Below are 26,960 nucleotides of genomic sequence, written 5' to 3' on the forward strand. Positions count from 1 at the left end.
CCTCCCCAGTATTAAAATCATTGGTGGCCAGTGCGGCCCCCCCTCCCTCCCTCTCCAGTATTAAAATAATTGGTGGCCAGTGCGGCCCCCCCACCCACCCCTTTTAAAATCATTGGTGGTTAGTGCGGCCCCCCCCTATTAAAATCATTGGTGTCCAGTGCGGCCCCCCCACCCCTAATTAAAATTATTGGTGGCAGTGGCCACAGGTTAACAACCTACATCCCCCCATCATTGGTGGCAGCGGAGCAGCAGTTCCGATCGGAGTCCCAGTTTAATCGCTGGGGCTCCGATCGGTTACCATGGCAGCCAGGACGCTACTGCAGTCCTGGCTGTCATGGTTACTTAGTACTTTTAGCAGCATTATACTTACATGCGCTGTCTGTGGCCGGCCGGGCGCTCCTCCTACTGGTAAGTGACAGGTATGTGCTATAAGCAATGCGCCGCACTGGACACCAATGATTTTAATAGGTGGGGGGGCCGCACTAACCACCAATGATTTTAATAGGGGGGGTGGGGGGGCCGGACTGGCCACCAATTATTTTAATACTGGGGAGGGAGGGAGGGTGGGGGCGCACTAGCCACCAATGATTTTAATATTGGGGAGGGAGGGGGGTCTGGCCCCTGCTGCCTGGCAGCACCCGATCTCTTACAGGGGTCTGAGATCCGCACAATTAACCCCTCAGGTGCGGCGCCTGAGGGGTTAATTGTGCGGATCTCAGACCCCTGTAAGAGATCAGGTGCTGCCAGGCAGCAGTGGGCAGTTTTGTACACAGTTCTTAGTATATTCTAACTTAAAGCGTCCCCATCACCATGGGAACGCCTCTGTTAGAATATACTGTCGGATCTGAGTTTTCACGAAAACTCAGATCTGAATAAGCTAATACTATTATTTTCCGTTATAACCATGTTATAACGGAAAATAATAAAGTGAAGTTCAGGTCCCCATTTACTTCAATGGGGTTCGGGTTCGGGTCCAAGTTCAGATCAAGTTCGAGTCCCGAACCCGAACTTTTTTTAAAAGTTCGGCCGAACTCCCCAAACCCTACATCAGCGTATGGCTCAGCATAGAAGATATAAAAAACCTCTGGTCAAGATTCAGTCGTGTACTTACATCTAAAAGTAACAGGTTACACCTTTGAAGACAGTGTTTTGGATAAGGAGGCCGATTGGTACAAACGAGGTGTGAAGGAGGCCATCTACGTAAAAATGGAGAAGCCAAGCTTGAATAGAGACGGGGGGTTAGACATCTATTGTCTGCCACATACAATGCTGTCTTGACACCTTTTTCTGGGAGGTCATTATCACCTACTGACTCCAATTAGCATAATGGAATCAACACCTTTGACCCCATGCTGGGTATAATTACCAGATGTTGATTCAGTTACATATTTATTTCCAGAGAATTCTTGTACAGTCACTCAGAATTGAGAAAGCTCGTTGGAAGAACGAGTGAAACGTTTTCAAGAAATCTACAGTAAGTCCAGTTGCCTTGATTTATTCTTTACAGATATACCATGACCTGGATAAATGAGAACCTTCACAGATCTCTCCTACTGAGAGAAATTATGATATTGGGAATCGAAAGTTGCTTGCAATTAAATGGGCCTTTGAGGAATGGCGGCATTTTTTGGAGGGGGCTCACCATCAAATCTCTGTACTTACTGATCATAAGAATTTGATGTTTTTGGAGTCGGCTAAACGTTTGAATCCCAGTCAGGCTAGGTGGGCATTGTTCTTTACACATTTTAATTTTCGTATTACTTTCAGGTCAGGAAGTAAAAATATCAAAGCAGACGCTTTATCCTGGAGTTTTTGTGCGTTTCAACCTCCTGATACTCCACCTGAACCGATATTACCAGCAGGTGTCATTGTGACTTCAGTCTCCCCCAATCTGACGACTGAAATAACTGCGGGACAACACTTGGCTATGGTACAGTCCTCTACTGATAAATTATTTGTCCCTGGTCGTTTACGTCTCTGACTGTTTGGGTGAGTGCCATAATTCTGTGTTTAATGGATATCTGGGTATTAATGCTACCAAGGAACTTCTCTCCAGGTTTTACTGGTGGCCTACTTTGTCTAGAGATGTCCACTCATATGTATCTTATGTGCCAGGTCCAAAACTTCTAGGTCTTGTCTGGTGGGGGAGTTACGACCACTGCCCATCCCTAGTAGACCTTTGTCCCATATCTCCATGGACTTTATCACTGACTTGCCGGAGTCTGAGGGTAAGTCGGTGATATGGGTTAAAAAATTTAGTAAGATGGTGCATTTTACTCCTTTGACTAAGCTACCTAATGCTAAGACTTCGGCCTCCCTGTTCGTAGATCATGTGATCCGTTTACACAGGATTCCGGAGAATGTCATTTCTGATAGAGGCGTACAATTCATCTCAAGGTTTTGGAGGGCTTTTTGTCAGAAGTTTAATATTTATTTGTCTTTTTCTTTGGCCTTACATCCTGAAACCAATGATCAAACTGAACACCTAAATTAGTCTCTAGAGCAATATTTGAGGTATTATGTTTCCGATAACCAACATTGGTGGGTGGAATATTTGTCCGTGGCGGAATTCGGCATTAACAATCAGGTAAATTCGTCTTCTGGTATGTCTCCTTTTTTTTGAAATCTTGGATTCCACCCGCAATTTAGTTCAGTTTCACAGTCTTCCTCTCAAACTCCTGAAGCGGACGTGGTAGTCAAAGAACTGTGCACAGTCTGGGCTCAGGTTCAGTCGAACCTGAAAAAAGCTCAGCAGATTCAAAAAGCTAATGCTAATAAGAGGCGCTCGCTAGGAGTACGTTTTGGGCTGGGAGATAAAGTGTGGCTATCTACCAGGGATTTGTCTCTGAAGGTACTTTCAAGTAAATTTGCACCGCGGTGTAACCGCGTCTTTTAGGTTACGATTACCTGACTCCTTTCGCATCCATAATGTCTTCCATAAATCCTTACTAAAAAGGATAATGTGTCACCAGTTTCCCCTACACATGAATCTCCGCCGCCATCTTCTTGATGTGAGAAGGGTCCAAAATTCATTGGAAGAGTTTTGGTCCTGAGGAAAGGTCTTGGGTGCCAGCTACTAAGATGCATGCTAAGAGGTTGGTGAGAAAGTTCCATCTAGCTCACCTGGAGAAACCTACTCCAGTGGTTATGGGTCAGGTGGCCCCTCATGGAATAGGGGGTACTGTAACAGGGAGCCGACGATGTGCTTCCCCTTCGCAGAGCTGGCAGCATCCCGTTGTTGTGAAGGAGCTGGGACGTAGCCAGCATCCTCGTCTCCACAGCAACCAGGAGGCGGGGAGGATCCAGCCGTGCGTGCCTCCTCAGCGCGACCGGTGTCCTCCATCCCCTAGGCAACAAGCAGCAGGGGATCTGAGCGCCGATGGGAATGAATCGGCGCTCAGCTGTGTGGCGTGCAATGCGAGACATGTGATGCTGGCTACGTCACGTGACTCACCTGTAGGGGCTATTTAAAGCCTGTGTTGCCTGTGATTGGTCTTTCTACCCTCACCTGCGTATTTGGACTTCCTATTGTGTGTTTTAACCTCAGCTAGTTTTTGACCTTGACCTTGCGACCTCCTTGGATTTGACGTTACCTCTTGGCTTCTGACTTTGGATTGACCTTGATTTGCCTTCTCCCCGTGTACTACATGACCTCCTGGCCTTGACCTTTGCTTCCTTGACTCCTTAAGTTTTTGCTCTCTTCAGTAGGCCCCTGCACGTACCCAGGCGAGGGACCGCTGCCAATTTGTACACCATCAGTTAGGATGGACCATGCAAGTAGGCAGGGATAGAGGTGTGGGTGGAATTCAGGGCTGCACTCTTCCCTTCCACGTAACACTTAGAAAAAAAAAACGCAAAATGTGCCCAATGCCTTAGCTCCAGTGTAGCCCTTAGAACTGTGTGTGTGTGTGTATATATATATATATATATATATAGTCAGGTTTAAAGATGTGTCAAATTTAACAAAGAACGTGAGGTGTTGGTTGAAAAGGTCACCAATACAGCTAACATTTTTTGTCTAGAAGAGCTACTCCAGTATTTATATGCTATCTAATGCCAAATATGAAAAGTGATAAATTTATTAGGTACAATGCAAGGAAATGGGAACATTTTTGTGCAAATCTGCTTTTAATACATTTCAAATGCACCATAAAGGGCATTTTAGGTTCCCTTTAAGCCCCTTCCTGTCTCAAAGATCTGTAACTGAAAATATGTTCCCTTCATTTGAAATGGGTTCTGTAAGCCCTAATAAGAATAATCAAATGGTCACAGAAACTACTGCAACATGTCTGACTGATGTGAACATAACCTAAGAAGGGCAGGAAATGTCAACTGCTCCTTCACCAGGTAGTGGTCAAGTAGATGTACCAGGTGCACAGAAAAAGAATCAAGAGTCTTCAGGATGCTGACAGCAAGAAAGTCCACAATTGCTGAAGTCTATTTTAATAATATTAAGGAACAATGAATTTGGTAGTAAACTAGAGCCTTCTTCAGTCTCGCCAAGTCAGGCCCTTGCGCCTTGATTCTTTTCCCGTGCACCTTATAAATTCAGTAATGCCCTTCTATTTGTGGTAAAAGCTGGATAAAAAGCCCAAATTGACATAAAATTATGTATTGATTGATTGATTTTTAGTTTAAAGTTTTGCCACAAAGTGAAACAAATGGACAATTTTGCTTAAAGATAATTTCACCATTTTTTTTGTTTCTGCCAGTTAAAACCAGATAGCAGACATATCCTTTTTTAAAAAAAAATCAGTTTATATTTCCTGATTGCAGATTTATTTATTCTATTTTCTAAACATGATTATGAGGGCAAACATCTTTTCTGAGTTGTCCTTAACAACATTTAGAAAGCACTTAAAGAATTGCGTTACTGCAACCACATGCGCCATAGACACAAGTTGGAATATGTTTGTGGCCAAGATTAAGCAATTGAGTAATGCTTCTAACGTTATTTCATAACATTTCAACATTTCCTACATTTAGCTACATTTTGGGGTCTAAGAAATCCTTTTTATGAGCCCAAAATAACTGAGTTGCTGAGATGATTTTATAGCCATCTGGCCATAACTTCTTTTGTGGTTCCTGAAAAACATAAAGTTAATAAAAAAAGAACCAAATAATTAAACAAAATAAGCAAATATTGAGTTAACACTGATGTGACCTTAAAAGAGGAAGCAGACATGTCTTGGTCAGGAAAGCACAAATTGCATTGCTTCAGAGGGGAGTACGGAGCATACCAAAAGTAGAATAAGTTATTTATTTATTTTTACAGACATACTTCAACACTTGTTTCTTTTTACTTATTTTTTTATTTATTTATTCATTTCTTTTTCATACTGCACATTTATCTAGAAGGTGTTTTATTTAGATAGCAGTTTACTGAACTCTTTAGTAATCTTCACAAAGTGACATTGGTCTGGAATTTTCCTAGACTTTGACGGAGCAACTTTTAGAGCACAACTAAGATAAACATCTTCACGACTGTGTTCTCCTTGAAGGAAAGCATTTAAGAAACAATAGAGGTGAAGTTTATGGAGCATGGACCATCGATGGATTTTATTGTTCAGCCTATGGTGGTATGTGTTTCGTAGTGGTTGGAGTTGCTGCATGGAGGTAAGTGTTCTACAATTTTACTATGTTCTATGTTTTACTATTTAGATTAATAACATGTTGTAAATTATACTTAAATGTATAGTATGCTGTTTATATACTAGCAACCCTTTTAGACTATTAGCCTGTAAAAGAATATTTTCTTAACCCTGAAAATAGTGCTGTGCCTTAAGGAAAATTACCATCAGGGTCAGAACAAAGGCTAAGCAAAGCAGAAGAGCTTGAGTAGATGCTAGATAGTTCTACACATACCTAGATGGTGGTTGGCCTTACATAGAGAACTGTGCTTATTTGGAAGGATTAGAGATGGATTAAAATGAAGAGTGATTAGAATAAATTAGAATGATAGTGATTGTGAAGTAGAGGGCAACAGAGGACAAATAAATGAGTCACTGTCCATCAGAGAAGTGTCATGCTGAAGTTCAGGGACTACGGGTGATGAGTTGCATTGTGAAACCCTTACCTTGGGCAGACTAAAGTGTGTTCCAACCCTATTCATAGTGGTATGATCTGTAGCTAAAGGTCACAGAAAAAAAATAGGACTCATGAAAAAAGTCTTTACATATCTTTGTTGTACAGATTTATAACAAGGTGCCTATAGACTGCTCTAGACCCATACCATGCTGAAATTTGCTTCTGATTTCATTTTCTGGAATGTCTAAAAAACAGTAGCATGTTCCAATGCAATCCATGTTACAGAAACCCTGTACAGCAGAATTTGTAGAGCTTACTGGTCCATAATGAGTACCTGTGTGCCTGGGCATGAGCACTAACTTTAAAGGCTATGTACTGTACACTTTTGGGGGCAATTTTTTAATGATTACATTTTACTCTTTGGGCTACATTTTGGGCTAAAAATCATTTCTTCAATTGGTACTTATTAAAAATATTGAGCTGTTCTGTTACAAAAGGTTAACTGTCTAGCTGTGTGAATGATACTTTCATATTCACTTTGTGCCTAAACTTTATTTATAAATTACTAAAAAGGTCATAAACACGTATTTAATACACATTCTTATCAGTAAGGTAAGAATTCAGCTATGTGTTTAGGGGGTCAGACATCAGAGATAAGGAACCATCAGATGAGCTGCCTGATGGAACAAAGTGAAAATTCAGAGCTTGCTACTAGAGAATATAAAGGCTGCAAATAGAAAGGGGTTAAAAAAATGTTAATAACGACCAACTGAAAAAATTTCTTTTAGCTCAAAATGTGTACAATGCAATAATAAAAAAATGTCCCCAAAGGTGTCCATAGCCTTTAAACACAATACTCAAAGGAACTGGAAATGGTTATCTAATGCCATCCATAGCATAATCCTATGTGTCACAGTATAGGTGTTACGCACTTACACAACAATTAACCTGTATTGTAACCCAGAGTTACAATACCAGATATGTACCGTTTTCTTGAGGGCACATATACCTCATTAATTAATTTTTATACATTTTTAGGAGAGTTAATGGAAAAAACGTCAATTTTGAAATAGTTTGGGAGTTTTTATGCTGCTCATTTTTAAAAATCAATAATCTTTTCCCTTTATAATATGGACTATTAATAACGGAATTGGCCAGAAACAGACAGGATCCCTTCCCGATCCCATTGTAGACAAGAAGGTCTTGCATTGCAGTATCTGGCTATGGCAGATATGGTAAATATAGAACTGAGCATGTGCGTCCATCTCAGCAAAGGGGATAGAGAAAATATTTAAAGGACAAATAGAATTTGGTGCTAGATAAAATTTTTGAATAACTCAGTGGGGGAGTTTATCATAGACCAACATTTTTTTTATGTCACCACACTATTGTACCCCTATGCACAGCTGGAGGCTGCACCTAATTTATGATTGGAATCGGATTGGGAATGTGAAATGGCCCTGGAAAAAAGCCTAAGAGTGGCCCTATGTTGTAGGTGTGTCCAAATTGACAGAAGGAGGGGCAACACATGTAATCAGGGGCAACAGATGTAGGCAGTAGGGTTGAGTGAACACGAAACTGTACCGAACTTTAGGATTTTTGGACCCCGGACCCGAACCCGAACATTTCAGTAAAAGTTTGGGTTAAGTGTTCGGCAATTTCTTGGCGCTTTTTGAAAGGCTTGCAGAGCAGCCAATCAACAAGCGTTTAACTGTATGACCTTAGAAGCCATCACAGCCATGCCTACTAATGGCATGGCTGTGATTGGCCAGTGCAGCATGTGACCCAGCCTCTATATAAGCTTGAGTCACGTAGCGCTGCACGTCACTCTGCTGTGCTTAGTGTAGGGAGAGGATGCTGCTGTGAGGGAGAGAATAGGACAGAATCTGAACTCCAATTGAATTAAGCGATCTACATAGATTTAGTTGTGTGGGTGCAGTGCACAATCTTTTTACCCTGCCCTGAGCCCAGTGACAGAGAAAAATAACTTTTATCCATCTGTTAGTTAGGTGGGCGGCGGCGGCCATTTTATGCAAGCTCAGTGCACCAGCACTGCATCTGTGCTTTTGTGACATTCAAATCCAAGCTTGAAATACTTCAATAATCTGTTTTTTTAAAAATACCCTTTTTTGGCAATATTCAACATCTGGTGCCTTTGCATTATTAGTCAGTGTGCAATTTAAGCTAGAAATACAGCTATAGTTTTCTGGGTTTTTAAAAACACAATTTTTTGGCAAAATACACAATTTTACAGCCCTTGCTGCATCTGCAAGTGTGAAATTCAAGTGTTATATACAGCTTTCATATTCTGTTAGTAAAAATACACCCTTTTTTGGCAAAATACAGATGTACCATGGTTAGCACTCCCGCTGTTAACTCAAATTTCTTAACTCATTTCATTATCTTGAGACAAAAGCCATTAAAAAGCAAATGAAGGTGTTTGCTTAGATTAAAAAAACAAACTCAGAAATCTCAGAAAAAAAGAGTGCTAACCATGTGACATCTGTACTTAATATTGCAGCCCTTGCTGCATCTATAATTGTTAAAAACAAGTTTGAAATACTTTGAAAAAACACCCATTTTTGGCAATAACCTTCATTTTGGGCCTCTGCCGCATTAGTCAGTGTCCAATTTAAGCTAGAAATACAGCTATAATATTCTGGGTTTTAAAAAACACCCTTTTTGTGCAAAATACACAATTTTACAGCCCTTGCTGCATCTGCACGTGTGAAATTAAAGCGTTATATACTGCTGTCATATTCTGTTATAAAAAAAAACACCCATTTTGGACAAAACTTAATTTTGCAGGGTTTGCTGCATATGTCATTGTGAGATACACCCTTTAGATACTGTGGTTCTATTCTGCTATTAATAAAACAAACAATTTTGGCAAAAATATTTAATTGCGGCCTAGTCTGCATCTGTACGTGTGAGATACACTCTTTACACACTGTGGTTCTATTCTGCTATTAAATGTCATGGATGAGATTTGCAGATAGCTGAAACTTATAAATAAACAAGAGACTGGCTTGATCCCAAACTAAGGAGCTATTAGGTGAGCCCTATAAATCCCTAAGAGCTGTCCCTGACTGCTATGCACATACAAGTGTCTCGATGGTAGACGATTGCATGCCACGTACCTAAGCCTGTGTGACAACTGAAAACCCTATAATAGTGAGGGGACATGACCACCGGCTCCCTGCACTTAATACAGAGGGAGTCAGGGTCACCTAGAATCAAGCCAGCAAGCAAACACAATAAAGTAAAGGACTTATCTGAGCAAACAGCAGACGCAGCCTCCAGCAGTGAACACTTCATCCAGGAACTAGTATAAACCGCAAAGTGAGGCAGTATGGGAGGGAATATAAAGGAAGACTATTATGTCTAAATAAGTGACACCTGGCAGAAGGAAAGGAGATGAGAAAGTGAAACCAAAACAAAGAACATCATACAAGAGGTAGAGAAGAACGTCTGCCAGACCTTCTCACAGAAGTGGCGGTGACAGTACCCCTCCCTCTACGGGTGGACTCCAGACACTCAGAGCCCACCTTCTAAGGATGAGACCTATGGAAAGCCCTGATGAGATGAGTGGCCTTAATGTCCGCCACTGGGACCCACATCCTCTCCTCAGGACCAGAACCCTCCCAATGAACGAGGTACTGGAGAGAACCGCGGATAATGCGAAAATCCACAATCCTAGAAACCTGAAATTCAAGATTACCATCAACAATAATCGGAGGAGGAGGCAAAGAGGAGGGTACAGTGGGTTGGACATAAGGTTTTAATAGGGACTTGTGAAAAACATTATGGATCTTCCAAGTCTGAGGAAGATCAAGACGGAAGGCAACGGGATTGATGACGGACAAGATCTTGTAAGGCCCAATAAACTTAAGACCCAACTTCCAGGAGGGAACCTTCAGTTTGATATTCTTTGTGGACGACCACACCAGATCACCCACATTCAGGTCCGGACCAGGCACACATCTCTTATCCCCCACACGCTTATATCTCTCACTCATCCTCTTCAGATTACCCTGAATATTTTGACAAATAAATGACAAAGACGAGGAAAACCTCTCCTCATCAGGTAAACCAGAAGACCCCTCTCCAGACAATGTCCCAAACTGCTGATGAACCCCATATGCACCAAAAAATGGTGACTTATCAGAGGACTCCTGGCGACGGTTATTTAAAGCAAACTCAGCAAGGGACAAAGAAGAATACCAATCATCCTGATTCTCCGCAACAAAACAGCGCAGATATGTCTCCAGATTCTGATTGACACGTTCGGTCTGACCATTCGACTGCGGGTGAAAAGCAGAAGAGAACGACAACCGAACCCCCAAGCGAGAACAGAAGGCCTTCCAGAATCTGGAAACAAATTGCGTGCCCCTATCAGACACGATGTCTGAAGGGATGCCATGCAATTTAACAATATGATCAACAAACGCTTGCGCCAGCATCTTAGCATTGGGTAACCCAGAAAAGGGAATGAAATTTTCTAAAACGGTCCACTACCACCAGAATCACAGTCTTCCCCGAGGAACGAGGCAGGTCCGTAATGAAGTCCATGGACAGATGCGTTCAAGGACAGGAAGCAATGGGTAACGGGAGGAGAGAACCCGATGGCCGTGAATGAGAGACCTTGGCACGAGCTCAGGTCTCGCAGGCTGCCACAAAACCGTCAACTGTCTTACGAAGAGCCGGCCACCAGAATCTCAGAGCAATGAGATCCACTGTGGCTCTACTCCCCGGGTGCCCAGCATGGACAGTATTGTGGTGCTCCTAAAAAACCTTGTGTCGTAAAGCGAGAGGCACAAACAACCTCCCAGGAGGACAAAGATCAGAAGCCTCTGCCTGGGCGGCCTGAACCTCTGCCTCCAAATCAGGATAAAAGAGCAGAGACGACCACCCCTTCAGCCAAAATGGGACCCGGGTCTTCAAAGTTCCCCCCTCCCGGAAAACAACGTGACAGGGCATCCACCTTCACATTTTTAACCCCAGGGCGGAACGTAACCACAAAATTAAACCTAGAAAAGAACAAAGACCATCTGGCCTGTCTCGGGTTCAGACGCTTGGCCGATTCCAAGTAGGCCAGATTCTTATGGTCGGTAAACACGGTAATAGGGTGTCGGGCTCCCTTCAATCAATGGCGCCATTCCTCAAAAGCTAATATTATGGCCAACAACTCCCTATCTCCTACATCGTAATTTCTCTCTGCAGATGATAGTTTCCTTGAGAAAAAGGCACACGGTCGCCATTTGGCAGGAGAGGGACCCTGAGACAAGACCGCACCCACACCCACCTCGGAAGCATCACCTCAACAATAAAAGGTAGCGAGACATCAGGTTGTACCAAAATGGGAGCGGAAGCAAAACTCCCTTTAATAGTAGAAATGGCTTTAAGCGCATCTATGACCACGAGGAAAAATCCACCCCCTTTTAGTCATATCAGTGAGTGGCTTAACAACAGAGGAATAATTCAAAATGAACTTTCTGTAATAATTGGCAAAACCCAAAAACCGCATCAGCGCCTTCTGATTCTCAGGAAGCTCCCAATCAAGCACAGCGCGGACCTTCTCCGGGTCCATCCGAAAACCAGAAGCGGAGAGAAGAAAACCAAGAAATTGAATTTCTGGAACTGCAAACACACATTTTTCTAGTTTAGCGTACAATTTATTCTCCCGCAAAATCAGCAAGACATAGGTGGTCCCGATGAGTCTTGAAATCAGGAGAAAAAATCCAAATGTCATCTAGATACACCAGTACAATTTTCCCCATTAAATGATAAAAAATGCTGTTCACAAAATGTTGGAAGACGGCCGAAGCATTCATCAAACCAAAGGGCATAACCAAATTCTCGAAATGACCCTCAGGGGTATTGAAGGCCGTCTTCCATTCGTCCCCTTGCCTGACCCTGACTAGGTTGTATGCCCCTCTTAAATCCAACTTAGAAAAAACTAGCCCCAACAATCTGGTTAAACAGGTCCGGGATCAGAGGAAGCGGATATGGGTCACGAATCGTGATACGGTTTAGCTCCCTGAAATCCAGACAAGGTCTTAAAGAAGCATCTTTTTTCTTAACAAAAAAAACCCAGCGGCAACAGGTGACTTCGAGGGTCGGATGTGTCCCTTTCTCAGGCTCTCAGAGATATAAGTATGCATAGCGATCCTTTCAGGTTGGGAGAGATTGTATAGATGTAATTTTGGCAGCTTGGCGCCTGGGATGAGATTAATAGGGCAGTCGTACTCCCGGTGAGGGGGCAACTCATGGACGCCACTCTCGGAAAACACATCCGAAAATTCAGAGAGGAAAGATGGCACAGTCTTGGTAGAAACCTCTGAAAGAAATGCCGTGAGGTAATTCTCTCTGCAAAACTCACTCCAACCATTTATTTGCCTTGCTTGCCAATCAATGGTGGGGTTATGTTTAGTGAGCCAGGGTAGCCCCAACACTAGAGGAGTAGGTAATCCGTTTAAGACGAAACATGACATATCCTCAACATGAGCGTCACCCACAGTCAAACGAATATTGTGAACTATGCCCTTTAACGATCTTTGGGAAAGTGGAGCGGAATCGATAGCAAAAACAGGTATATCCTTTTCCAAAGTGCATACCTGGAAACCATGCGTTGTTGCAAATTGATTATCGATTTACAGCTGCTCCACTATCTACAAAAATCTCACAAACAATGTTCTTGCTGTCTAGCGCCACCCTGGCAGGTAGGAGAAAACGGGAACTACAAGCAAACGGCAAACCTTCAATTTCCGCATCAACCTTGCCAATAGTAGCAAATGGAAAGTTTTAAGAGGGTTTTTTTTTTTTACCCTCAGAAAACTTAATGATTCTCCTAGAGGGGCAAACATTAGCTAAATGATTTATACCCCCACAGCAGAAACAAACCCTCCTCTGAGAGCTGAATCCTCTACTATCAGAGGCAAGCAAAGCCAGCTGCATGGCCTCCTCCTCAGAGGGGATTGAGACAGACTGAGACCCCTGCACACTGAATGAGACAGCCCCACTGTCCTTGGGCTGAATATGACAGGAAAGAGTAGTCTCCTCTCTCTCTCTAAGATGCCTGTCAATACGAACAGCTAGAGACATGGCTGACTCTAAGGACGCTGGTCTCTCATGAAAAGCGAGTGCATCTTTCAATCTTTCCGAAAGACCATGGCAAAATTGACTTCGGAGTGCAGCATCATTCCAACCAGTATCAGCTGCCCATCTCCGAAATTCAGAACAATATATCTCTGCGGACTGCTTACCCTGGCATAAAAAACGCAGTTTAGATTCAGCCAGAGCAATACGATCCGGGTCATCATATATCTTCCCCAGGGCTACAAAAAATGTATCCAGCGATCGGAGGGGCCATGCCCCCACCGGCAGCGAAAAGGCCCAAGACTGAGCATTATCCCTGAGCAGCGAGATGATGATCCCCACCCTCTGCTCCTCATCACCAGAGGAATGGGGAAGTAGGCGGAAATGGAGTTTGCAAGCCTCTCTAAAGCGAACAAAATTCTCACTAAAATTCCGTTTCCGGAAGCGAGATCTTAGGCTCGGAACAAACTCCATGAACGCCAGCAGAACCGCTCACCTGAAACTGAGACACAGTTTTACGGAGATTTGCTACCTCCAGCGAAAGACCTTGCATGCGGTCAATCAAGGCTGAAACCGGATCCATGCTTAAGATGGTTATGGCGGTTTATAATGTCATGGATGAGATTTGCAGATAGCTGGAACTCATAAATAAACGAGCGACTGACTTGATCCCAAACTAAGGAGCTATTAGGTGAACCCTATAAAACCCTAAGAGCTCTCCCTGACTGCTATGCACATACAAGGGTCTCGATGGTAGACTATTGTATGCCCACGTACCTAAGCCTGTGTGACACCTGAAAACCCTATAATAGTGAAGGGACACGACCACCGGCTCCCTGCACTTGATACGGAGGGAGTCAGGGTCACCTAGAATCAAGCCAGAAAGCAAACACAATAAAGTAAAGGACTTATCTGAGCAAACAGCAGACGCAGCCTCCAGCAGTGAACACTTCATCCAGGAAGTAGTATAAACCGCAAAGTGAGGCAGTATGGGAGGGAATATAAAGGAAGACGATTATGTCTAAATAAGTGACACCTAGCAGAAGGAAAGGATATGAGAAAGTGAAACTAAAACAAAGAACATCATGCAAGAGGAAGAGAATAACGTCTGCCAGACCTTCTCACAGAAGTGGCGGTGACTTTAATAAAACAACTAATTTGGGCAAAAATCTTTAATTGCGGCCTAGTCTGCATCTGTACGTGTGAGATACACACTTTAGATACTGTGGTTCTATTCTGCTATTAGAAAAACACCCATTTTGGCCAAAAATCTTTAATTGCGGCCTAGTCTAGATCTGTACGTGTGAGATACACCCTTTACATACTGTGGTTCTATTCTGCTATTAATAAAACAACCAATTTGGGCAAAAATCTTTAATTGCGGCCTAGTCTGCATCTGTACGTGTGAGATACACACTTTAGATACTGTGGTTCTATTCTGTTATTTGAAAAACAGCCATTTTGGGCAAAAAAACGAAATTGCGTCCTAGTCTGGATCTGTACGTGTGAATACACCCTTTACATACTGTGGTTCTATTCTGCTATTAATAAAACAACCAATTTGGGCAAAAATATTTAATTGCGGCCTAGTCTGCATCTGTACGTGTGAGATACACCCTTTACACACTGTGGTTCTATTCTGCTATTAATAAAACAACCAATTTGGGCAAAAATCTTTAATTGCGGCCTAGTTTGCATCTGTACGTGTGAGATACACCCTTTACATACTGTGGTTCTATTCTGCTTTTAATAAAACAACCAATTTGGGCAAAAATCTTTAATTGCGGCCTAGTTTGCATCTGCACATGTGAGATACACCCTTTACATACTGTGGTTCTATTCTGCTATTAATAAAACAACCAATTTGGGCAAAAATCTTTAATTGCGGCCTAGTCTGCATCTGTACGTGTGAGATACACACTTTAAAAACTGTGGTTCTATTCTGTTATTTGAAAAACAGCCATTTTGGGCAAAAAAACTAAATTGCGGCCTAGTCTGGATCTGTACGTGTGAGATACACCCTTTACATACTGTGGTTCTATTCTGCTATTAATAAAACAACCAATTTGGTCAAAAATATTTAATTGCGGCCTAGTCTGCATCTGTACGTGTGAGATACACCCTTTACACACTGTGGTTCTATTCTGCTATTAATAAAAAAAACAATTTGGGCAAAAGTCTTTAATTGCGTCCTAGTTTGCATCTGTACGTGTGAGATACACCCTTTACATACTGTGGTTCTATTCTGCTATTAATAAAACAACCAATTTGGGCAAAAATCTTTAATTGCGGCCTAGTTTGCATCTGTACGTGTGAGATACACCCTTTACATACTGTGGTTCTATTCTGCTATTAATAAAACAACCAATTTGGGCAAAAATCTTTAATTGCGGCCTAGTCTGCATCTGTACGTGTGAGATACACACTTTAGATACTGTGGTTCTATTCTGTTATTTGAAAAACAGCCATTTTGGGCAAAAAAACGAAATTGCGTCCTAGTCTGGATCTGTACGTGTGAATACACCCTTTACATACTGTGGTTCTATTCTGCTATTAATAAAACAACCAATTTGGGCAAAAATCTTTAATTGCGGCCTAGTCTGCATCTGTACGTGTGAGATACACCCTTTACACACTGTGGTTCTATTCTGCTATTAATAAAACAACCAATTTGGGCAAAAATCTTTAATTGCGGCCTAGTTTGCATCTGTACGTGTGAGATACACCCTTTACATACTGTGGTTCTATTCTGCTTTTAATAAAACAACCAATTTGGGCAAAAATCTTTAATTGCGGCCTAGTTTGCATCTGCACATGTGAGATACACCCTTTACATACTGTGGTTCTATTCTGCTATTAATAAAACAACCAATTTGGGCAAAAATCTTTAATTGCGGCCTAGTCTGCATCTGTACGTGTGAGATACACACTTTAAAAACTGTGGTTCTATTCTGTTATTTGAAAAACAGCCATTTTGGGCAAAAAAACTAAATTGCGGCCTAGTCTGGATCTGTACGTGTGAGATACACCCTTTACATACTGTGGTTCTATTCTGCTATTAATAAAACAACCAATTTGGTCAAAAATATTTAATTGCGGCCTAGTCTGCATCTGTACGTGTGAGATACACCCTTTACACACTGTGGTTCTATTCTGCTATTAATAAAAAAACCAATTTGGGCAAAAGTCTTTAATTGCGTCCTAGTTTGCATCTGTACGTGTGAGATACACCCTTTACATACTGTGGTTCTATTCTGCTATTAATAAAACAACCAATTTGGGCAAAAATCTTTAATTGCGGCCTAGTTTGCATCTGTACGTGTGAGATACACCCTTTACATACTGTGGTTCTATTCTGCTATTAATAAAACAACCAATTTGGGCAAAAATCTTTAATTGCGGCCTAGTTTGCATCTGCACATGTGAGATACACCCTTTACATACTGTGGTTCTATTCTGCTATTAATAAAACAACCAATTTGGGCAAAAATCTTTAATTGCGGCCTAGTCTGCATCTGTACGTGTGAGATACACACTTTAAAAACTGTGGTTCTATTCTGTTATTTGAAAAACAGCCATTTTGGGCAAAAAAACTAAATTGCGGCCTAGTCTGGATCTGTACGTGTGAGATACACCCTTTACATACTGTGGTTCTATTCTGCTATTAATAAAACAACCAATTTGGTCAAAAATATTTAATTGCGGCCTAGTCTGCATCTGTACGTGTGAGATACACCCTTTACACACTGTGGTTCTATTCTGCTATTAATAAAACAACCAATTTGGGCAAAAATCTTTAATTGCGGCCTAGTCTGCATCTGTACGTGTGAGATACACACTTTAGAAACTGTGGTTCTATTCTGTTATGTGAAAAACACCCATTTTGGGCAAAAATCTGTAATTGCAGCCTAGTTCACATCTGTACGTGTGAGATACACACCTGAGTTACTGTGGTTCTATTCTGCTATTAGAAAAACACAAATTTTGGTCAAAAATATTTAATTGTGGCCTAGTCTACATCTGTACGTCTGAGATACACCCTTTACATACTGTGGTTCTATTCTGCTATTAATAAAGCAACCATTTAGGGCAAGATCCTAAATTTGAGAAAAATAAGGGACGTGGTCCAGTTCGTGGTGCTGCTGGTGGAGCTTCTGTTGCAGGGAGAGGATTTGGTCGATCTGTGCCTGCTACACGCACAAGTGGAACACCTTTCTCCGCTGCGAGTAGGCGACAGAACCTGCAGTGCTATTTGGTAAGGCCTAATGCCGCTCTACGAATGGTGAGCCCAGAACAAGTACAGGCGATAGTAGATTGGGTTGCTGACAGTGCCTCCAGTTCCTTCACATTGTGTCACACCCAGTCTGCTGCTGAAAGATCAGAGTTGGTACCTGCAGCCGATGTCCATCAGTTTTTCACCTCACCCCCTTGCAAATCAGCCAAGCAGTCTGAGCCCCAAGTCATGCAGCAGTATTTTCTGCTTTTTGATGACTCTGTTAGCAGGGTTTCCCAGGGCCATCCACCTATCCCTGCCCCAGAAGTGGAAGAGATTAAGTGCACTGATGCCCAACCCCTTATGTTTCAAGATGAGTACATGGGAGGACCATTGCAGCACATCTCGGATGATGACGAAACACAGGTGCCAACTGCTGGGGCTTTCGAAAGTGTGCAGACCGACAAGGGGGGCAGAGGTGAAGACTGGGTGGAAGATGATGTGGAGGACGATGAGGTCCTCGACCCCACATGAAATCAAGGTCATGTGAGGGACCTGTGTAGTTCGGAGGAACAGGGGGTGGTCGCACAGAGCCACCAGCACAGCAGAAGAGGGAGCAGGGTGCAAAAGCGGACCGGCCGTCCCCTAGACAGTACGCCTGCTACTGCCCACCGCAGCAAGGGACTGAGCACACCAAAGCCAGCTCCAAGGAGTTCCCTGGCATGGCAGTTCTTCAGACAATGTGCTGACGACAAGACACAAGTGGTTTGCACGCTGTGCAATCAGAGCCTGGAGCGAGGCATAAACGTTCTCAACCTGAGCACGAGCTGCAGTGGAGTAGACACCTCAAAAAACAAGAAAGGTCTCTGGCTCCTCCTGCTTCCTCTTCTGCTGCAGTCTCGGCCTCTTCATCCACCTCTGGAGTGACAGTGCCCCCTGCCACCCCGCAAACAGAGGATCTGCCAGCAACACCACCACCTGGGTCACCAAACATCTCCACAATGTCCCATGGAAGCATTCAGCTCTCCATCTCCCAAACGCTGGAGTCGAAGAGGAAGTACCCCAATACCCACCGATCCCTGGCCCTGAATGACACCATTTCAAAATTACTGGCCTTTGAAATGCTGTCATTCCGTCTGGTGGAGAAGGAGAGTTTTAAAGGCCTTATGGCGGTGACTGTCCCACAGTACGTCTTGCCTAGCCGCCACTACTTTTCCAGGCGAGCCATCCCTTCCCTGCACAACCAAGTTGGGGACAAAATCAGGTGTGCACTGCGCAATGCCATCTGTGGCAAGATGCACCTCACTACGGATACGTGGACCAGTAAGCACGGTCAGGGACGTTATATCTCTATAACAGCACACTGGGTAAATGCAGTGGCGGCTGGGCCTGAGGCGGATAGCAGTTTGCTGCATGTCCTTCCACCACCGAGGATTTCAGGGCGCTTCAGTTTGCCTCCAGTTGTTTCCTCCTCCTACTCATCCTACGCTTCCTCATCCTCTACTGACTCCTCATCCGGTCAGCGTAACACCTTCACCATTAACTTCAGCACAGCCAGGGGTAAACGACAGCAGGCAGTTTAAAAACTTATCTGTTTGGGGGACAAACCCCACACCATGCAGGAGCTGTGGACGGGCCATGAACAACAGACCGATGAGTGGTTGGTGCCAGTGAGCCTCAAGCCCGGCCTGGTGGTGTGCGATAATGGTCAAAATCTCATAGCAGCACTGGGACTAGCTGGTTTGACGCACATCCCTTGCCTGCCGCATGTGCTGAATTTGGTGGTGCAGAGATTCCTTAAAAATTACCCCGATATGTCAGAGCTGCTGCATAAAGTGTGGGCCATCTGTGCACGCTTTCGGCGTTCTCACCCTGCTGCGTAACTTCAGCCTTCCCGCTCACCGCCTCATATGCGATGTGCCCACAAGCTGGAACTCCACCTTGCACATGCTGGCCAGACTGTGAGAGCAGCAGCAGGTGATAGTGGAATTTCAGCTGCAGCACGCACGGGTGAGTCGCTCTGCGGAACAGCACCACTTCACCATTAATGACTGGGCCTCCATGCGAGACCTGTGTTCCATGTTGCGCTGTTTCGAGTACTTCACCAACATGGCCAGTGTCGATAACGCCATTCTCAGCGTTACTATCCCACTTCTATGACTCCTTGAAAAAACTCTGCTGGCGATGATGGAAGAGGATGTGGCACAGGAGGAGGAGGAGGAGGAGGAAGAGGGATCATTTCGTAGGGCTTCCGGCCAGTCATTCCCAAGTGGCTCCGAGGGTGGGTTCCTGCACCGCACCCACAAACGCCAGGTACACAATTGTCCAGCCAGGGCACAGTTCTGGAGGGTGACGAGGAGGAGATGGAGGAGGAGGAACCTTGTTCACAGCAGGGTTGCACAAAGACCAGCTCATGGCCATCACTGGTGTGTGGCTGGGGGAATACAGAGGACACAGACAATACACCTCCCACAGAGGACAGCTATTCGTTGCCTCTAGGCAGCCTGCTACACATGAGCGATTACATGCTGCAGTGTCTCTGCAATGACCGCCGAGTTGCCCACATTCTAACTTGTGCTGATTACTGGGTGGCCACGCTGCTGGATCCCCATTACAAGGAGAACGTACTGTCCTTAATTCCGTCACGTGATCGTGATCGTAAGATGTGCGAGTACAAGCGCACGCTGGTAGACGCGCTGCTGGTGGCATTCCCACCTGACAGCGGGGGCACAGTGGAAGCACAAGGCGAAGGCAGACGCGCTGCTAGTGGCATTCCCACCTGACAGCGGGGGCACAGTGGAAGCACAAGGCAAAGGCAGAGCACCTCAGAAGACAGAGTTAGCATTGCCGAAATGTGGAAAAGCTTTGTCAGCACGCCACAACAACCAGCACCACCAGCTGATATGGAACGTATTAGCAGATGGCAGCATTTCACCAACATGGTGGAGCAGTATATGTGCGCACGCCTACACGTACTGAATGACGGGTCTGCCCCCTTCAACTTCTGGTTCTCCAAATTGGGCACATGGCCTGAGCTTGCCCTTTACGCCTTGGAGGTGCTGGCCTGCCCTGTAGCCAGTGTATTATCTGAACGTGTGTTTAGCACGGCAGGGGGCGTTATCACTGACAAGCGCAGCCACCTGTCCACAGCCAATGTGGACAACCTCACGTTCATGAAAATGAACCAGGCATGGATCCCACAGGACTTGTCCGTACCTTGTACAGAATAGACATGTATACTGGCCTTAACCAGCAATTGTTATACTACAGCGCAATTGCTCATTCTTGTATTATGGATATTTCACACTCTTTTGGAGTGTACCCTAATTAAAAAAAATGAATTAATGAAAACCATAAACCAGTGTTGGCTACCTCGTCCTCCTCCACCGCTGCTTCCACCTACACTGCTACGTCCACCACCTACTCAAACTCCTACTCCATATGGACCTCCTTTAAATAACATAAAATATGTAAAAATAATAATCTTGATCTAAGAGAACGAGGTCCATATGGAGTAGGAGGTTGAGGAGGCGGTGTATGTGGCAGTGTATGTGGAAGCGGCAGTGGAGGATGAGGAGGAGGTAGTCCACACTGCTTTTTGGTTTTAAATTATTTATATTTTTTTAAATTAGGGTACACCCCAAAACATTGGGAAATATAACCTGTGATAACCCCCTCCAGTCGTGCTAAACACAAGTTGAGACAATACACTGGCTGCAGGGCAGGCCAACACCTCCAAGGGGTGAAGGGCAAGCTCAAGCCATGTGCCCAATTTGGAAACCCAGAAGTTGCAGGGACTGACCCCTGTCAGTCAGTTCATGTAGGCGTGTGCACACTTACTGCACCACCATGTCGCACGTCCCCGTGATGTTCACGATCCACTATCAAATTTCGATGTTCTTTTATGCGCCTACCAGGGTTCCAGGCTGGAGAGGGAGCCTGAGAAAAGGATACCACATGCAAGGCATAAGCTTCCAAGTTAAGGAGGGGTCGCGCGGCAATTACCCACTCCCGACTCGGGGAGGTAGTGACGATAAATAACAATACAGGACTCTTAAGATGCCCTGTTATTGGAATGATTAATAAAAAATTATAGGGAATGTCACTGTGGTATTTTTGATTTGTAAACGTTAGCCAGGAGAGGCCCTGCTGCCGCTTTGTTGACTCTAGCTAACTTCTGCCTGATCGCATGTCCCTGTGACGTCCACCATCCATTTGGATATCTTCTCTATCAACTTTCGATGTAATTTTCTGAGCCTACCATGTTGATCACGGTTATCGGCGAATCAGGGTTCCACGCCGGAGAGGGAGCGTGAGAAAGAGAAACCACATCCAAGGGAGGATTAATTGTTTTAAATTAAAAATGATAGAGCGGAAATATGGGACAAAGTATTAAAGCGTAAATGTGGGACAACTTTTTAAAGTTTAAGCATTGAATAAAAGGATGTGGCGCACATCAATTAATGAAGAATTTATTAAATTTTATTCCCTGTCAACCATGCACATCTGTCAACTTTCGAAGTTCTTTTCTGAGCCTACCATGTTGATCACGGTTATCGGCGAATCAAGGTTCCACGCCGGAGAGGGAGCGTTAGAAAGAGAGACCACATCCAAGGGAGATAAATGCATTTTTTGGGATCGAGCGGAAATATGGGAAAAGTTATTGAGGCGCAAATGTGGGACAAATTACTGAAGCGCAAATGTGGGAAAAGTTATTGAAGCGCAAATGTGGGACAAATTACTGAAGCGCAAATGTGGGACAAATTACTGAAGCGCAAATGTGGGACAAATTATTGAAGTGCAAATGTGGGACAGCTTGTTAAAGTTTAAGCATTGAATGAATGGTGGCGCAAATCAATTAATGAAGAATTTCTTAAATTGTATTCCCTGTCACCTATGCAGAGCAGGGGTTTATTCACGTCCAAAATTGTAAAATGTGAACCCAAGAATGTAACAGAATAATTACAGAAATGTATTAACCTGTCTACTTTGTAGAGCAGGGGTCTATGACAGAAAAAAATTGTTTATTGTCATCTGAAAATGTAAAAGAAAAATTATAGAAATTTATTAAGCTGTCAACTAGGTAGAGGAGGGTTATATTAAACCCAAGAATTTGTGAATTTCAACTGAAAATGTAACAGACAAATTTGTTATTTTTTTTTACCTGTCTACTAGGTATAGTAATGGTACATCACACCCAAAAATAGGTGAATTTCACCCGAAAATGTAACTGACAATTTATTTATTTTTTTTACCTTTCTACTAGGTATACCAGTGGTACATCACACCCAAAAATTGGTGAATTTCCCCTGAAAATGTAACTGACAAATTTTACTTTATTTTTTTACCTGTCTACTAGTTATAGCAGTGGTACATCACCGTAATTAAGGACGGTACATTGTCCAGCAGCGTGGCCACCCAGTTTTCAGCACAAGTTAGAATGTGGGCAACTCGCCGGTTGTTGCGGAGACACTGCAGCATGTAATCGCTCATGTGTGCCAGGCTGCCCAGAGGCAATGAAAAGCTGTCCTCTGTGGGAGGTGTATCGTCTATGTCCTCTGTGTCCCCCCCAGCCACACACCAGTGATGGCCATGAGCTGGTCTTTGTACCACCCTGCTGTGAACATGGTTCCTCCTCCATCTCCTCCTCCTCATCCTCCACCTTGTCATCCTCTAAAACTGTGCCCTGGCTGGACAATAGTGTACCTGGCGTTTGTGGGTGCAGGAACCCACCCTCGGAGCCACTTGGGAATGACTGGCCGGAAACCCTACGAAATGATCCCTCTTCCTCATCCTCCTCCTGTGCCACATCCTCTTCCATCATCTCCAGCAGAGTTTTTTCAAGGAGGCATAGAAGTGGGATAGTTACGCTGAGAACGGCATTATTGGCACTGGTCATGTTGGTGGAGTACTCGAAACAGCACAACAAGGAACACAGGTCTCGCATGGAGACCCAGTCATTGGTGGTGAAGTGGTGCTGTTCCGCAGAGCGACTCACCTGTGCGTGCTGCAGATGAAACTCCACTATCGCCTGCTGCTGCTCGCACAGTCTGGCCAGCATGTGCAAGGTGGATTTCCACCTTGTGGGCACGTCGCATATAAGGTGGTGAGCGGGAAACCGAAGTTACGCTGCAGCGCTGACAGGCGAGCAGCAGCAGGGGGAGAACGCACAGACGGCCTGCACTTTTTGCAGCAGCTCTGACATATCGGGGTAATTTTTAAGGAATCTCTGCACCACCAAATTCAGCACATGCGCCAGGCAAGGGATGTGCGTCAAACCGACTAGTCCCAGTGCTGCTACGAGATTTCGCCCATTATTGCACACCACCAGGCCGGGCTTGAGGCTGACTGGCACAAACCACTCATCAGTCTGCTATTCAAGGCCCGTCCACAGCTCTTGCACGGTGTGGCGTTTGTCTCCCAAACAGATAAGTATTTAAAACTGCCTGCTGTCGTTTACCCCTGGCTGTGCTGAAGTTGGTGGTGAAGGTGTTACGCTGACCGGATGAGGAGCCGGTAGAGGATGAGGAACCGGAGTAGGAGGAGGAAGCAACAGGAGGCAAACTGAAGCGCCCTGCAATCCTCGGTGGTGGAAGGACAGGCGGCAAACTGCTATCCGCCTCAGGCCCAGCCGCCACTGAATTTAACCAGTGTGCTGTTATGGAGATATAACGTCCCTGACCGTGCTTACTGGTCCACGTATCCATAGTGAGGTGCATCTTGCCACAGATGGCGTTGCGCAGTGCACACCTGATTTTGTCCCCAACTTGGTTGTGCATGGAAGGGATGGCTCACCTGTAAAAGTAGTGGCGGCTGGGCACGACGTACTGTGGGACAGCCCCCACCATAAGGCCTTTAAAACTATCCGTCTCCACCAGACGGAATGACAGTATTTCAAAGGCCAGTAATTTAGAAATGCTGGCATTCAGGGCTCGGGATCGCGGGTGGGTAGGGGGGTACTTCCTCCTCCGCTCCAGCGTTTGGGAGATGGAGAGCTGAACGCTTCCGTGGGACATTGTGGAGATGCTTGTGACTGCCATATACTGTAAAAACCCTCCTGACACTGGTTTTCCTGCCTCCTAGACTGAAAGAGGGGAGGAAAGTTTGACTGTTGTTGACTTCCCCTTTCTTGGTAAGCTTGCCACAGATGGCGACTTCGACAATGGCGTTTGATATGACCATGACCAGTTTTTTAGGGGCCAGTTCAAGTCTGAAGTCACTTTGCGAGGCTTACATAATAGAAACCACCCAAAAATGACCCCATTCTAGAAACTACACCCCTCACGGTATTCAAAACTGATTTTACAAATGTCGTTAACCCTTTAGGTGTTCCACAAGAATTAATGGAGAATAAAGATATAATTTCAAAATTTCACTTTTTTGGCAGATTTTCCATTTTAATATTTTTTTCCAGTTGCAAAGCAAGGGTTAACAGCCAAACCAATCTCAATATTTATGGCCTTTAATCTGTAGTTTACAGAAACACCCCATATGTGGTCGTAAACTGCTGTACGGGCACACGGCAGGGCGCAGAAGGAAAGGAATGCCATACGGTTTTTGGAAGGCAGGTTTTGCTGGACTGTTTTTTTTTGACACCATGTCCCATTTGAAGCCCCCCTGATGCACCCCTAGAGTAGAAACTCCATAAAAGGGACCCCATCTAACAAACTACACCCTCAAGGTATTCAAAACAGATTTTACAAACGTCATTAAACCTTTAGGTGTTCCACAAGAGTTATTGGCAAATGGAGATGAAATTTCAAAATTTCACTATTTCGGCAGATTTTTCCATTTTAATATTTTTTTTTCCAGTTACAAAGCAAGGGCTAACAGCCAAACAAAACTCAAAATTTATTGCCCGGATTCTGTAGTTTACAGAAACACCTCAAAATGGTTTATTTAGCACAGGTTTTTTTTTTACGGTGTTCATCTGAGGGGTTAGGTCATGTGATATGTTTATAGAGCCGGTTGACACGGACGCGGCGATACCTAATATGTATACTTTTTTCCCCCTATGTTTTTGCACTTTTTTTTTACTTTATTTGGGGAAAATGACGTTTTTGTTTATTTTTACTTGAAACTTTTAATTTTTGGGGGGGAAAACTTTATTTTTCAACTTTTTTTCACTTTATTTTTTGTCCCACTTTGGGACTTCAACTTTTGGGGGTCTAATCTTTTACAATGCATTCCAATACTTCTGTATTGGAATGCATTGGCTGTATGAGTAATACAGTGAGTATTACTCATACAGCTTCCGGCCTGTGAGATCCAGGGGGCGGGATCTCACAGGCTCGTCACCGGAAGGCAGCGCGATGCCTTCCTTAGGCATCGCGCTGCCTTCCATGCCATCGGGTTTCCCCTACAGCCGCATGGGGACCCAATGGCACTGCCGCCAGCCGCCGCAACCACAGGTAAAAGCCACAAACCGCAGCTCTGAATTGATGGCCGACACGGGGGGGGTCACAGGACCCCCCCGCGCATTTAGCCAAGGTGCCTGCTCAATGATTTGAGCAGGCACCGGGTTCCGATCAGCTCCCACCGGGCGGCGGTGATTGGAACTATACATAATGTACCGGTACTTCATGTGTCCTTAAGTACCAGGACAACATGCTGTACCGGTACGTCATGTGTCCTGAAGAGGTTAATAACTGAATATGACAGCAGTATATAACCCTTGAATTTCACACATGCTGATGCTGCAAGGGCTGTAAAATTGGGTATTTTGGCAAAAAAGTGTGTTTTTAAAAACCCAGAAAATTATGGCTGTATGTCTAGCTTAAATTGCACACTGACTAATCCAGATGTTGGATAATGCCAAAAAGGTGTGTTTTTTTTGTAACAGAATATGAAAGCTGTATATATTAAACTTGAATTTCACACGTGCAGATCTGTAAAATAGTGGATTTTAGCAAACAAGTATGTTTTTAAAAACCCCAAAAATTATGCCTGTATTTCTAGCTTAAATTGCACACTGACTAATCTAGATGTTGGATATTGCCAAAAAAGTGTGTTTTTTTACTAACTGAATATAAAAGCTGTATATAACCCTTGAATTTCACACGTACTGATGCTGCAAGGGCTGTAAAATTGTGTATTTTGGCTAAAAAGTGTGTTTTTAAAAACCCAGAAAATTATGGCTGTATTTCTAGCTTAAATTGCACACTGACTAATCCTGCAAATGCACCAGATGTTGTATATTGCCAAAAAAGGGTGATTTTTTTAAAAACCAAATTATTAGTGCAGTTTTTCAAGCTTGGATTTCAATGTCACAAAAGCTCAGATGCAGTGCTAGTGCACTGAGCTTGCATAAAATGGCCGCCGCCACCGCCCACCTAACTAACAGACGGATAAAAGTAATTTTTTTCTGTCACTGGGCTCAGGGCAGGGTAAAAAGATTGTGCACTGCACCCACACAACTAAATGTATGTAGATCGCTGAGTTAGATTCCAGTTCTGAACAAAGATTCTCTCCTATTCTCTCCCTGAAATCACCAGCAGGATCCTCTCCCTACACAGGAGAATAACAGCAGAGTGACGTGCAGCGATACGTGGCTCAAGCTTATATAGAGGCTGGGTCACATGCTGAACTGGCCAATCACAGCTATGCCATTAGTAGGCATGGC

The 26,960-nt window shown here is 44.0% G+C and overlaps 1 protein-coding gene across 1 annotated transcript in view; it reads left to right on the forward strand.

Moving 5' to 3' along the window:
* Positions 1 to 5,306: 5,306 nt before the first annotated feature.
* The window catches only part of TLR4 (toll like receptor 4), a 50,253-nt gene continuing 28,599 nt past the window's right edge, over positions 5,307 to 26,960 (forward strand). Inside the window, exon 1 of the mRNA XM_040405901.1 lies at positions 5,307 to 5,616. Within this exon, the coding sequence (XP_040261835.1) occupies positions 5,542 to 5,616 (75 nt within the window). The 5' untranslated portion in view covers positions 5,307 to 5,541. The remainder of the gene's footprint in view (positions 5,617 to 26,960) is intronic.

The sequence above is a fragment of the Bufo bufo genome, chromosome 8, assembly GCF_905171765.1.
Source record: "Bufo bufo chromosome 8, aBufBuf1.1, whole genome shotgun sequence".
In the NCBI taxonomy this organism is placed as follows: domain Eukaryota; kingdom Metazoa; phylum Chordata; class Amphibia; order Anura; family Bufonidae; genus Bufo; species Bufo bufo.